Here is a 14,837-nt window from a genome sequence, read left to right on the forward strand (position 1 = left end):
CAAACATTCTTTACTAGTCTATATAATCACGAGATACCTGAACAAAGGGTGCTGGAACACTGGAACACATTATTAGGGAGATTTCCTACCAGCAGTCTCACTACCCTTTAAATCACCTCTCTAAAATTCTAGAGAGCAGTGTTGCAATAATTTGGGGGGCTAATGAAGTTTTTCCTGGGAGCAAAGATAGCACTTTGGTCCCATTCAAAACCTGGTATCATTTGGAAAATATCAATAAGATTTAAAGAAGAAGGTGTGATTTCATGTGATTTAGTGAATGGGAAAAACAGCCTCACTCTATCCCCTCCCACTGAAATCTGAAGGAAGAAGACTGGTCTCTCTACTTAGACCTGGGTTACTGGTGTTGGCCTACCTGAGATGTCTGAAAGGTATTATGGGAAAGGATGCCTATAAATAGAATGACTAATTCTGACCTAGAACAGGTATATTGCCCTTAATGGAAAAATTAAATATGTCTGCCTGGAATTGGCATTATTCTTTGACTGTTGGCAGCTGCCAGGTGATCCAAAGCCATTGAAGCACTTTAGTGTGCCAAAATCTGTACTGATGAGTCACAGGAAGCCACCGACAAATGATCTTGGCCTCAGTCCCTTTACTTAAAACAGCAGCAGATAAAATGATACTTGTTTTCCGATTTCTTTCCCATGGATGAATTGGAAACTCTATCTATAACTCTTAGCATTTTCAATATATTATTGTTCACTTTCAGGATAAATAAGTTTAACAACCTAAATGAATGTTACCTTTCTTCTTCATCACAAATAGGTACAATAAAATATTATGATATTTAAATAAATGTCTCAATAATCAGACAAGGGCTTACCCATGCTTCTCAATGTAAAAAGTTGGCACTTAAGAATTTGTTTCTAATATCCATTTTATGAGTATGTTTGTTTGGCCAGGAATGAGTTTGATTTTATGTTCTGTTTAGAAAATAATTAAAATTAAATGGATAGTAATCAAAGCATTAAAATAGCGATATTCATTTGTAACAACTCTTGGAAGTTCTATTAGTACTGAGCTATTTGTTCTTACAGTCTGCTTCTCACACCCACAGGGAGATTCTGGAAGTTTTTTCTGGAGATCTGTTCAGATTGCATATCCAGTCACATTGCCGCTGCCCTGGGAGCCACCCTAGGGTCCATCCTTTGGGACAGCGGTACTGCATTCCTAATGATGCAGAAGATACAACCACTGATAGGGTGTTACGGCTGAATCCTGAAGCCCATCCACTTTCTTTTGTCAATGATAATGATATTGGTACTTCTTGGGTTTCACAAGTGTTTACAAATATTACCCAGCTTCATCAAGGAGTGACTATTTCAATAGATTTGGAAAATGGACAGTATCAGGTAATTTGAAATAATGGGGTGTATTAGTTTCCTGTAACTGCCACAACCAATCACCACTAATTTAATGGCTTAAAACAGCAGACATTTATTTGCTTACAGTTCTGAAGATCAGAAGTACAAAATGAAAGTATTGGCAGGGGTATTCTCCCTCCAGAGGCTCTAGCGCAGAATACTTCCTTGCTTCTTCCAGGTTCTGGTGGCTCCTGGTGTTCCTTGGTTTATGGCCACATAATTCCCATTTCTGCCTCTATTTGAAGGGGCCTTCCTCCTTGTTTCTCTCTGTGTGTCAGTTCTTTCCTTGTTCTCTTAAGGCCCAGCCTTCATCCAGGATGATTTCATCTTCAGACCCTTAACTTAATTACATCTGAAAATACCCTATTTCCAAAGGTCACATTCATAGGTACCAGGAGTTAGTACTTGAAAGTATCTATTTGGGGATGCAGTTCAATCTACTACGAGGTGAATTAGGCGATTAAACATTACTTCACTAAAGTAGTTAGTGTATAATGTATGAAATAAAAATGTCTGAAAGAAAATGTGCAGAGCCTATTTTTTCGTAGATATTTGTATAAAGTCATATGAGATATTGAAATTCATTCTTTTTAAGTAGCACAAATTAACAAAAACTGAGGTGCTTATTCTAAGTAACTAAAGAACATATATAACAATTATCTCATAGAAGTAAGGTTCTTTTTCCATGTTTTTATTGCAAACTTAATATTAATTTATACTTAATTTACAAAATCCTTGGGAAGGGATGGATATGCAATTATAGAATGTGTTACTTTTACCATAGGGCTACTAAGTCTCTGGATATCTGGTAAATATTTGATAATTAACATTATGGGGAAGTAAGCTATTATTTTTGAAACTAAAAATTCCCTGGTCTGATTTACACTGATGGGTCAAACTTAAAACTTTAAAGATAATGATTAACTTATCCATTTTCAGGTGTTTTATATTATCATTCAATTCCTTAGTCCGCAACCAACAGCAATAAGGATTCAAAGGAAGAAGGAGGACAGCCTAGATTGGGAGGACTGGCAATTTTTTGCTAGAAATTGCCAAACTCTTGGAATGGAAAATAATGGAGAATTGGAAAATCCTGATTCTGTCAACTGTCTTCAGCTTTCCACGTATGAATATTTAACAAATAATTATCTTTGAAGATGTTCATTTTAATAGACTAATGGGTTAATAATAAGCATTAGGTCGATTAACTCATTAGGCTGGTAGAGACTTCCCTCCACCACCAGCCTTCTTAAAGCAGATTCTTCTAAGACTCCCCCTTTAACTTGAGTTTTAAACTACATTTAAAGTTCTCATAAAAGACTTGAGAGTATCTCTTGTTTATAGTCTCATTTGGGCTTTGTAATCTGATTATCAGATTGTTTTAGCAAGTTATCTATATTAATAGAATTTTATTATGCCCTCAAGGAAATGTTTTACTATGTTTTTCTGTGATGCAATTATACTGTTTGCACATGAAATACCTGAGGTGTGTTTGTTTTCCCAGAATGAAGAATTTAAGCTGTTACTAATATTGTGTAGTTATGTCTCAAAATTGTGATTCTGCTTTGTTAAAAATATGAATAGCTTTTTATGACTTCAGATTTCTTTCATCAACAGTTTTACTCCATATTCCCATGGTAATGTCACATTTAGTATCCTAACACCTGGGCCAAATCATCGTCCTGGCTACAACGACTTTTATAATACCCCATCTCTTCAAGAGTTTGTAAAAGCCACACAAATAAGACTTCATTTTTATGGACAGTACTATACAACTGAGACTCCCGTCAGCCTCAGACACAGATACTATGCAGTCGATGAAATCACCATCACTGGGAGGTAATGTTCATACCAAGCTTTGATTGCAGGGTCCTTTTCACCATGAGTTTTGTCATACTTATTTAAAAATACATTAAGATTTAGAGCAAGCCAGATTCCAAGCTTCACATTTTGAAATGGTTTCCTACTTTAAGATTTTTTGGAAAGATTTGTATCTAATTCTTTTCTGTATGTAAGAACACGTTGTTATGGAATTAATTTTCAAAAGCTTAAGTTGGGTTGAGAAAGTATGATACCCTGAATTGGGCTTAGAAATAATTTACCAAGTGTTTTCCTAGGTTTGTTCTGGAATATAACTTCCAAGTATTCTTGAAATCAGAGAGCAGGAGCTAGATTTCAAGTTACAACTATACTACCAGCTAGTTTTTAAGTATGGGGTTTGGTCTCCCTGCGTTCACAATTTTATGGGGGATATTTATCTTCCTAGGAAGGAAAATCTAAAATTCCCTAAATAATTTATAAACATCTGATTATAATTGAGAACATGGCTCACAATATATCAAAACATGGTTAGCTGGAAATACTCTCTGGTATGGAAATGGTACATATAGATTATATTTCTGCTAGATGAGTGATATGCTCTGTAAATAAAGTACATCTTTGAAAACAGACCAGAATACCAAACTATGAGTATTGTTTGTTTAATAATAGCATAATATGAATAATACTATTAAATATTCACCATCTAATTTTGGGGGAAAAACCGAAATAATTGAAATATGTTAATTTCATTCTTCAGTTTATTTTAAACTTTATAGTTTTATTTATTTCTTTAATAACTTTTATTTTTTTTATTAGTCACCATACAGTACATCCCCAGATTTTGATGCAATGTTCCATGATTAATTATTTGCATATAACACCCAGTGCACCATGCACTGTGTGCCCTCTTTAATACCCATCACCGGCCTATCACAATCCCCCCCCCCATGAAGTCCTCAGTTTGTTTCCCAAAGTCCACAGTCTCTCATGGTTCATTCCCCCTTCTGTTTACCCCCACTTCATTCTTCCCTTCCTTCTCCTACCGATCTTCCTATTTCTTATGTTCCATAAATGAGTGATACCATATGATAATTGTGTTTCTCTGCTTGACTTATTTCACTTAGCATAATCTCCTCCAGTCCCATCCATGTTGCTGCAAATGTTGTGTAATCGTTCTTTCTGATGGCTGAATAATATTCCATTGTATATATGGACCACATCTTCTTAATCCAGTCATCTGTTGAAGGGCATCTCAGCTCCTTCCACAATTTAGCTATTGTGGACAATGCTGCTATGAACATTGGGGTGCATATGGCCCTTCTTTTCACTACATCTGTATCTTTGGGGTAAATACCCAGTAGTGCAATGGCTGGATCATAGGGTAGCTCAATTTTTAACTTTTTAAGGGACCTCCACACTGTTTTCCAGAGTGGCTGTACCAACTTGCATTCCCACCAACAGTGAAAGAGGGATCCCCTTTCTTCACATCTGCTCCAACATTTGTTGTTTCTTGCCTTGTCCATTTTTGCCATTCTAACAGGCATAAGGTGGTATCTCAATGTGGTTTTGATTTGAATTTCCTTGATGGCTAATGATTTTGAACATTTTTTCATGTGTCTGTTAGCCATTTGTATGGCTTCATTGGAAAAGTGTCTGTTCATATCTTCTGCCCATTTTTTTATTTGATTATTTGTTTCCTGTGTATTGAGTTTGAGAAGTTCTTTGTAGATCTTGGATACTAATCTTTTATTTGTGGTGTCATTTGCAAATATCTTCTCCCATTCTGTGGGCTGCCTCTTAGTTTTTTTGACTGTTTCCTTGGCTGTGCAGAAGTTTTTATCTTGATGAAGTCCCACAAGTTCATTTTATCTTTTGTTTCTCTTGCCTTTGGAGATGTGTCATGAAAAAAGTTGCTGTGGCCAATGTCAAAGAGGTTGCTGCCTATGTTCTCCTCCAGGATTTTGATGGATTCCTGTCTCACATCGAGGTCTTTCGTACATTTGGAGTTTATCTTTGTGTATGGTGTGAGAGAGTGGTTTCATTCTTTTGCATGTAGCTGTCCAATTTTCCCAGCACCATTTATTGAAGAGACTGTCTTTTTTCCACCGGATGTTTTTTCCTGCTTTATCGAAGATTGGTTGCCCAAAGAGCCGAGGGTCCATTTCTGGGCTCTCTATTCTGTTCCATTGGTCTGTGTGTCTGTTTCTGTGCCAGTACCATGCTGTCTTTGTGATCACAGCTTTGTAGTACAGCTCAAAATCCGGCATTGTGATGCCCCCAGCTTTGTTTTTCCTTTTCAACAATTCCTTGGCAATTCGGGGCCTTTCTGGTTCCACACAAATTTAAGGGCTGTTTGTTCCATTTCTTTGAAAAATGTCATTGGTAGTTTGATCGGGATGGCATTGAAAGTATAGATTGCTCTGGGTAGCATAGACATTTTAACTATTTTAATTCTTCTGATCCATGAGCATGGAATATTTTTCCATTTTTTTGTGTCTTCTTCAATGTCTTTCAAGAGTGATTTGTAGTTTCTAGAATATAGGTCCTTTACGTCTCTGGTTAAGTTAATTCCGAGATAACGTATGATTTTTGGTGCTTTTGTAAATGGAATGGATTCCCTAATTTCCCTTTCTTCAGTCTCATTGTTCGTGTATAGAAATGCAACTTATTTCTGATCATCGATTTTGTATCCCACCACATTACTGAATTGCTCTATAAGTTCTAGTAGTTTGGGGGTGGAGTCTTTTGGGTTTTCTATATAGAGTATCATGTCATCTGCGAAGAGAGACAGTTTGACTTCTTCTTTGCCAATCTGGATACCTTTTATCCCTTTTTGTTGTCTGATTGCTGTTGCAAGGACTTCTAGTTCTATGTTGAATAATAATGGCGAGAGTGGGCATCCTTGTCGTGTTCCTGATCTTAAGGGAAAGGCTTTCAGCTTTTCCTCTTTGAGAATGATATTCGCTGTAGGCTTTTCATAGATGGTTTTTATGAGATTGAGGAATGTACCCTCTATTCCTACACTCTGAAGGGTTTTAATCAGGAAAGGATGCTGTATTTTGTCAAACACTTTTTCTGCATCAATTGAGAGGATCATATCGTTCTTGACTCTTTTCTTGTTGATATGATCTATCACACTGATCGATTTGCAAATGCTGAACCACATTTGCATCCCAGGGATGAATCCCACTTGGTCTTGATGGATAATTCTTTTAATGTACTGTTAGATCCTATTAGCTAGGATCTTGTTGAGAATTTTGGCATCCATATTCATCAGGGAAATTAGTCTGTAATTCTCCTTTTTGATAGGGTCTTTGTCTGGTTTGGGGATCAAGGTAATACTGGCCTCATAGAATGAGTTTGGTAGTTTTCCTTCTGTTTCTATTTTTTGAAACAGCTTCAGGAGAATAGGTATTATTTCTTCTTTGAATGTTTGGTAGAATTCCCCAGGGAATCCGTTAGGCCTTGGACTCTTGTTTTTGGGGAGGTTTTTGATCACTGCTTCAATCTCTTCATAATTAATCAGTCTGTTTAAAAAATCAGTTTCTTTCTGTTTCAGTCTTGGTAGTTTATAGGTTTCCAGGAAGATATTGATTTCTTTCAGGTTAATTTATTGGCATAAAGCTGTTGATAAAAGTTTCTAATGATCCTTTTTATTTCATTGGTGTTGGCTGTGATCTCTCCCCTTTCATTCATAATTTTATTAATTTGGGTCCTTTCTCTATTCTTTTGAATAAGTCTGGCCAGTGGCTTATGGATCTTATTTATTCTTTCAAAGAACCAGATTCTAGTTCTGTTGATTTGCTCTACTGTGCTCCTGGTTTCTAATTCATTGATCTCTGCTCTAATCTTGATCACCTGCCTTCTTGTGCATAGGTTAGGCCTTTTCTTCTGTTCCAGCTCCAGCTTCTTGAGGTGAGAATATAAAAACTGCATTTTAGATTTTTCTATTCTTTTGAGTGAGGCTTGGATGGCTATGTATTTTCCCCTTAGGACTGCCTTTGCAGTGTCCCATAGGTTTTGGACCAATGTGTTTTCATTTTCATTGGTCTCCAAAAATTGTTTAAACTGATTTTTAATTTCCTGGTTTACCCAATCATTCTTGAGCAGGATGGTTCTTAGTTTCCAAGTGTTTGAGTTTCTTCCAAATTTTTCCTTGTGATTGAGTTCCAATTTCAAAGCATTGTGATCTGGGAATATGCAGGGAATAATCTCAGTCTTTTGGTATCGGTTGAGACCTGTTTTGTGACCCAGTATATGATCTATTCTGGAGAAAGTTCCATGTGCATTCGGAAAGAATGAGTATTCTGTTGTTCTGGGGTGTAGCATTCTATATATATCTATGAGGTCCATGTGGTTCAGTATATCATTCAAAGCTCTTGTTTCTTTGTTGATTTTCTGTTTAGGTAATCTGTCTATTGCTGAGAGTGGAGCGTTGAGGTCCCCTACCATTAACGTATTATTATCTATATGTCTCTTTATTCTGGTTAAGAGTTGGCTTGTGTATTTAGCTGCTCCCCTGTTGGGGGCATAGATATTTATAATTGTCATATCCACTTGTTGGATACATCCTTTAAGAATAATATAGTATCCTTCTGTATCTCTAACAACAGTCTTTAGTTTAAAATCTAATCTGTCTGATATGAGAACTTCTACCCTAGCTTTCTTTTGAGGTCCATTGGCATGAAAAATGGTTTTCCACCCCTTCACTTTCAGTCTGGTTGTATCTTTAGGTTCAAAATGAGTATTTGTAGACAGCAAATGGATGGGTCATGTCTTTTTATCCAATCTGCAACCCTGTGGCATTTTATGGGAGCATTTAGGCCATTCACATTGAGAGTAATTATTGAGAGATATGATTTTAATGTCATGTTGCCTGTGAAGTCTTTGTTTCTATAGATTGTAAATTTCTGTTCTGTATCACTCTTGGGGCCTTTTTACTTTTATAGAACCCCCCTTAATATCTCATGTAGGGCTGGTTTGGTGGTTACGAATTCCTTCAGTTTCTGCTGATCCTGGAAGGTTCTTATCTCTCCATCAATTCTGAATGACAGCCTTGCTGGATAAAGGATCCTTGGCTGCATGTTCTTCTCTGATAGAGCTTTGAAAATACCCTGCCAACCCTTCCTAGCCTGCCAGGTCTCTGTAGACAGGTCTGACATTATTCTGATATTTTTCCCTCTGTACGTAAGGATTTTCTTCCCCCTGGCCTGTTTCAATACTGTATCCTTGGATCTAATATTTGCAAAATGCACTATGACGTGACGTGGTGTAGGTCTGTTCTCATTGACCTTGGGAGGGGTCCTGCCTGCTCTTGGATACAAATGCTTGTTTCCTTTGCCAGATTAGGGACGTTCTCAGCTACAATTTGTTGAAATATCTCTTCTAGACCTCTCTCTTTCTCCATCCCCTCCGGGATGCCCATGATTCTGACATTGGAACGTTTCATCGAGTCAGTAATCTCCCATAATCTACATTCTTGAGATTGGATTTTTTTGATCCAAGTTTCTGTTTTAACTTTCTCTTCTACCATCCCATCCTCCAATTCACTAATTCATTCTTCTGCCTCATTTACCCTGGCCAACAGAGTGTCTAGTTTAGACTGCATTTGATTCATAGCATTTTTAATTTCTGCCAGATTCGCTCTCATTTCCACCCTTAGAGATTCTATATTCTCATTAATATTTTTGTTAATATTTTTTTCAATCCGACACGTCATCTTGACCATTGTTACTCTGAACTCCATTTCTGACAATTTGGTTATATCCATATCCATCAGTTCTGTGGCAGAGGCCAGAGACTCATTATCTTTTCTTTGCTGGGGGGTGGATTTCTCCTCCTCATTATTCTGATGAGGAGAGGTTGCGGGGATGCCCAGAGCCCAAATTATTGACCAGGACCCAGGCAGTGTGCACTTGTTTTATAGGGACCTTAGGGATGCGGGCTTCTCGATTTTTCAGCCTGCCTTCTGGGGGAGGGGCCTGCCGCGCTGATACTCAGGCAACCCTGTTTGGGTAGAGTCTCCCTGTCCCCTGCAAGGGGGGGATGGGGATGGAAACAATGTGAGCTGGTATTTCTGGGCTTTTGTTCTCTGGCGGCTTTCCCTGGTGGTTTTCTTTGGGTCTTCTGAGAGTCAGAGCAGCAGTGGCCAAATCCTAGCCTCTGTCTCAGAACAAAGAGATCGCAGTCTGCTCTCCTCTGAGCTCTCTTGGCCACTGTAACTCTGTTTCTGTTGGTGCTGCTAATAACCCTGCAGCGTCCCTGGTTGTGTGCCCCACAGCCTCTCTCCCAGCCCTCACTTCCAGGGCCTGCACATCTCTGTCCTTTGTGCTTCTAACACCACCAGCCGCCAGCCGCCCCCGGTTCCTGTGCAGGCTCCCAAGCTCCCGAGCTCCTGAGCTCCCAGTTTCAGGGTGGTTTATGTGTGCTCCAGAGCTCCAGTTTTCAGTCTGGTTGTGCAGGTGCTCCTGAGCTCCTGGTATGAGTCCAGTTCCAGTGAGTGCTCCGGAGTTCCAGTTTTCAGTTTGGACACAAGCACTCCCAAGCTCCGGGTATCAGTCTGGTTCCAGTGAGCAATCCAGAGCTCCAGTTTTCAGTTTGGACACGCACGTGCTCCCAGGCTCACAGTTTCAGTTTGCTCTCTCGTGGATGCCGGTCCGCGAGTCTGCCCACTCCCCCATGCAGGTGACTACTGCTTCCCAGCGCCCGAACGCTGCGGCTCCCTTCCCCTTCCGTTTATCTTCCTATATCTGTGCACGGATTCATGGCTCCCTGCTTCATACCTCAATACTCAGTGCTGGAGATGTTCGTTTGTAGAGATCCAGAAGTATCTTCCAGCATCTCAAGCTGATTCCGTGGGTGTTCAGGATGGTCTGGTACCTATCCAGCTCGACTCAGGGGACCAGCTGAAAAAGGGGACCACTACTCCTCCACCATCTTTTCTCCTCCTTGCAGAAAGTGGTTGCTTTTCTGTTCATAGAGTTTCTGCTACTCTTTTCTTCGTTCTCCAGTTGCATTCATAGGTATTCAGAATGGTTTGGTAGCTCTCCAGCTGAATTCCTGGGACCAGATGAACTTTAGGTCTCCTGCTCCTCCGCCACCTTGGAACTGGAAGCCCTAAGCTTTATAGTTTTAATTGTGTATTTAACAGATTCAGTAAATGCCTTTCCTGGCAAGTTTGCTACATAGCTGATATAGGTGGAAACAACCCTCGATTCCTTTCCCAGGGAGGCTTGAAAATTACCTTCTCAGAACAATGTGGTTTGGATATTGACGACACTTTATACAATACTTCAGGATTAATTGAAAACTTTCATGAACATCTATATGATAAAAGAGAAACCGAATTTTGTGTTGATTAGCATACTTGACTTCCTTGTTGGATCCACACAGTGGATATATTCAAGAGCCCTTAAATACATTCATAGCTCAATTTGATGAGGGAGCAGAAGGCAAGTTGAGGACAAAGCAGAAACTGACGCTCTGCAAACCCCCCCCCCCTCCATGGGATGTATGTGACATTCCTCAGGCACTCCTGGCTGCCCTCAAGGACAAAGAAATAGTTAACCTATAGATACCACAATCCCTCAGTTTACAAATGTTTTAGCAGTCTACAAGAACAAAGCATCTCTGGCAGTAACCTAGCTTCCAGAAGGGAATGTAGATACAATTGAATGTCCTTGTAGTCTGCAGCCTCCAGGAAGTTCCTGACTATCTTCATGTTAATGCCTTAGGAGAGGGGTAAACCGCCTTGACTTGACAATGGCAAGGCCTTGGTATCCTGTGAGTCTTCTTTAACATATGAAAGTATTTTCTCAACCTCCCTTTTTCCTTATCTCCCCCAACCTCATAGTATATAATCAGCCACCCCTCACAACCCCGGTGCAGCAGCTCTTTCTGCCCATGGGTCCTGTCCCCATGCTTTAATAAACCACCAATTTTGCACCAAAGACGCCTCAAGAATTCTTTCTTGGTCGTCGGCTCTGGACTCCACCACACCGAACCTCACGTGTATTCCGTAACCTCATCAAATTGACTTAAGAGTTGTCTGATGTTCCTGTTCACAGATGTCAGTGCTATGGTCATGCTGATAAGTGTGACACAACAAGCCAGCCCTATCGATGCCTCTGCTCTCTGGAAAGCTTCACCCAAGGACTACAAGTGAGTTCTCTGTTAAATGCATGAAAATCTAAAACAAAACAAAACAAAACAACCCCAAAAAGTGGGGGAGAGGAGGGAGATGGTGAAATGGTAATATAAATTTTTGGTCTACCTTCTGGATATGATTAAAGATAAATTGATACAAACCTGAAATGTCAATTATTTCAGGAAATTTTTGGTAGAGAAAAATAAAAGCCATCAAAAAGATGAAAATGTCAATTTAAAAAATAAACTCTAGCAGAAAAATAACAACTAAGATTAAACGTTGGGTTTTATTTTACTTTTCTGTCTGTTTCATCAGCATTTTCATGTTTTATTAAACAATTTTAAAGGTGTCTAGATAGAATGGCACTAAAAATAAGGGTTTGGATCCTGCATCTAAAGGGTACTTATACAAAGGTGTCTGTGCAGCATAAGAGTCTTTTGATGCAGGGAGATCTGTGAATTTGAAGCAATTAACTTGAATTCATTCTGATACCAGTAATTCTAATTAATTTGAAAATCTATAATAAATGACTCAGAAAATATGTTACTTTTGTTTGGCTATGATGGTCAGGGGAAGTTTCATAGTTGAATTAGAGATTTAGCTACATCTTTAAGAAAAAGGGGTAAATGGAAAAGAAATTCAGATGTATTCATTGATAGAAATATCCAGCAATGACATCAGTAACAGCTAATATGAAAACAAGTACAGTAGCAGTAACAATCATACCAGTAATAAAAAATAAATAGTATGGAGTCTTTGATAAGTGATATTTAAGGCAATTGATATCAATTTGGAAAAAAAAAGTTAAAGCTCTACTTCATGGCATGTATAGAAATCCAGGTGACTTAAAGAATTAAATGTAAAAATAATTATAAATACACTAAAATAAAGATTAAAATCAAATTTATAAACCTAAAGCTAGGGATTTTATAAGCAAAACAAATACAAATAGAAACAAAGAAACATATCAGAGCCATGAAGAAAATTATTGACATATTTTGTCATATACATATTTAAAATTCTTTACAGTGTAAAGACTAATTAATCGGATGAACTTGATTGATTCATTCTTATTCAGCCATAATTGTGTGTTTAATTTTTTCCCAACTTGATTGGTTCTTGATTTTAAATTTAAAGTGACATTTATTATATTTTTTCTGGTGTCTTCTTCTTTTGATTCTTTAAGACGCCTATTTCTTTTTCCTTGCAATCAGTGATTTCTTTTATTAACCTCACAATGTAAGCACTGTCGCAAAGATTCCTACTTGACTTATCTCCTAAACCTTGCCCTGTATGTGTGTTTAATTAGCCACTTCACTTTTTTCTGTCATTTGTTTTAAGATATCATGGAACATCTTGTTTTTAAAAAACCATCTGTCAAGATTTTAGGAACTCCATTTATGTCTTCTGAGATTCTTCATCTGATCTAATTTGTTTCCAGTGACAGTATTAGTGCATATGGTTCAGTAGCAAGAATATTATCTACAATGCAGACTACCTCTAGCACATTTAGGATGTAGTCCTGGACCTCGGCTTCAACTCAGTCTTTGATTTGGTTACAGTTTTCTTTCTTTCTCAAGCCAGAACTTTCATGTTCTAATTCAGATGTTCCTTTGAACTTATTCTCCAGATCATTGCTTTATATTGCTGATCTTTTAATTTATACATTTCATCTTCACCACTGGTTGATAATTGCTTTGAAAGAAAGAATCTTTTACATTTTTTTTGGATTTCTAACATCTAGAGGGTTTGAATTTGGTTTGATTAGAGTATCATGAGAAAAAAATCTTTTTAAAAAGCATTGATTTTAGTATGTTTGATTGTGTGGCTTATCATATTGTCCCAGAAAGGAAATTAATTGGATGAACTTGATTGATTCACTCTTTATTCAGCCATAATCGTGTGTTTAAGTGTTTGCCAGTTTGATTTGTTCTTGATTCTAAAGTTAAAGTGACATTTTATTTTTCCTAGTGTCTTCTCCTTTTGATTCTTTAAAATAGACACTTCCCTTTCCTTGCAATCAGTGATATATTTTATTGACCTCACCCCTCCTCCCCAAACTCACCAAGAGCTCAGTTAAAACACACTCTGGGATGAATTTAGTAAGGCACCTTGATCTGAATCTATATAGTATATGCAAATTAAGGACTGGGTGATAGTTTCATATGATATATTGTTTTCTGAGTTTCTCTTGCTTTGTTTCAACTAGTTAGTTCTTATCCCCTCAACCCCCGCCCCTTTTCCTTTTGATATCCCATCCCATTTTTTCCCTTTTCTCCCTCTTTAATTGCTCACAGTTGGGTGATTGATATTTTATGATTCTTGGATGATTTCATGCTTCCCCTTAAAAATAGAGCCATTAAATGAATCAAGGCGTATGATTGGTTTCAGAAGTCAAGTTGGGATTTTCAGACTTGGTCTCAGGTGGTGACTGTTGGATTATGAACTAGCGAAATAATTAACTATAATTTAGGTTGATAATACATTTTAATGCTTCTTATTTAGACATTAAGTGTCTTTTAGAAACAAAGATAATTTATGAATTTAGCCATAAATAAAAAAGCAACAAATATCATTCACTTAGCAAAGTTTGGCAAATGTAGCCAAATGGAAAAAGTCAATAGACTGCTGAATGATTTCTCAGTCCTATGTTATTTTCAGTAATGTGTTGAAAATGAGAAATGATTTTATAAAGCATTCATAAGTATGACATTCTCTTATTGTTATCATTCATAGTATTTTAATACATGTGGGACTTACATATCTGAAAAAGTTATCTTATAATAATTTGAAAATATACTTATTCAAATGCTTTTCACATTGTTCTACTTTTAAAATAATAAGTTTGAATATAAGCCATCCATTTCTTATTGGAACCAATGTTCTTTTTAAAGATCTGGACATAATCCAAAAAGAATGTCTTCAATTTCACAGTATTATGCTAACCATTAATAATATTACTCAATAAACAGGGCTTTTGTGAATTATATTACAGCCATTTGGCAAACAGATGAAAACGTAAGCCTTGAGAATATGCCAGTTCTTGGCAATTGGCAGTCTTATAAGAAAGTGTTTTTAGCGGAAGTGAAAATGAAGTCAGGAGAAAGGAGTAGAATGGTAAATTCAGAAGCAAGTTCTGATACATAGCCATTCCAGGGAATTTTCTATATAAAGCATTTTTTAGTTGTTTATAAAATTGGTGTCACAAACTGGTGGTCCACAAGTGGGGACAGTGTTTAAATAGTTTGTTATTTAATTTCCCAAAAAGTTTTCCCTCCTCCTCCTCCTCCTCCTCCTCCTCCTCCTCCTGCATCTGTGGCTTTTCTTAATCAGAAAATAAATCAACACTATGCTATATTTCCCCATGACAGCCTAACTCAAGGTAAAAATACCCTCTTTGGAACTGTCTCATTCTTTGGTTTGCTAACATATTCACTATCCATAGCCTTACACCTGGGTGACCTCACTTACGTAATACCTGGTCC

General features: G+C 37.6%; 1 protein-coding gene across 1 annotated transcript in view; it reads left to right on the forward strand.

Moving 5' to 3' along the window:
* USH2A (usherin) overlaps positions 1-14,837 on the forward strand; it is a 676,006-nt gene that overhangs the window by 62,247 nt on the left and 598,922 nt on the right. Inside the window, exons 5-8 of the mRNA XM_045809720.2 lie at positions 1,079-1,373; positions 2,325-2,509; positions 3,003-3,224; positions 11,273-11,366. Coding sequence (XP_045665676.2) covers positions 1,079-1,373; positions 2,325-2,509; positions 3,003-3,224; positions 11,273-11,366 — 796 coding nt within the window. The remainder of the gene's footprint in view (positions 1-1,078; positions 1,374-2,324; positions 2,510-3,002; positions 3,225-11,272; positions 11,367-14,837) is intronic.

The sequence above is a fragment of the Ursus americanus genome, chromosome 2 (genome assembly GCF_024610735.1).
Source record: "Ursus americanus isolate L20-20 chromosome 2, mUrsAme1.1.p, whole genome shotgun sequence".
In the NCBI taxonomy this organism is placed as follows: domain Eukaryota; kingdom Metazoa; phylum Chordata; class Mammalia; order Carnivora; family Ursidae; genus Ursus; species Ursus americanus.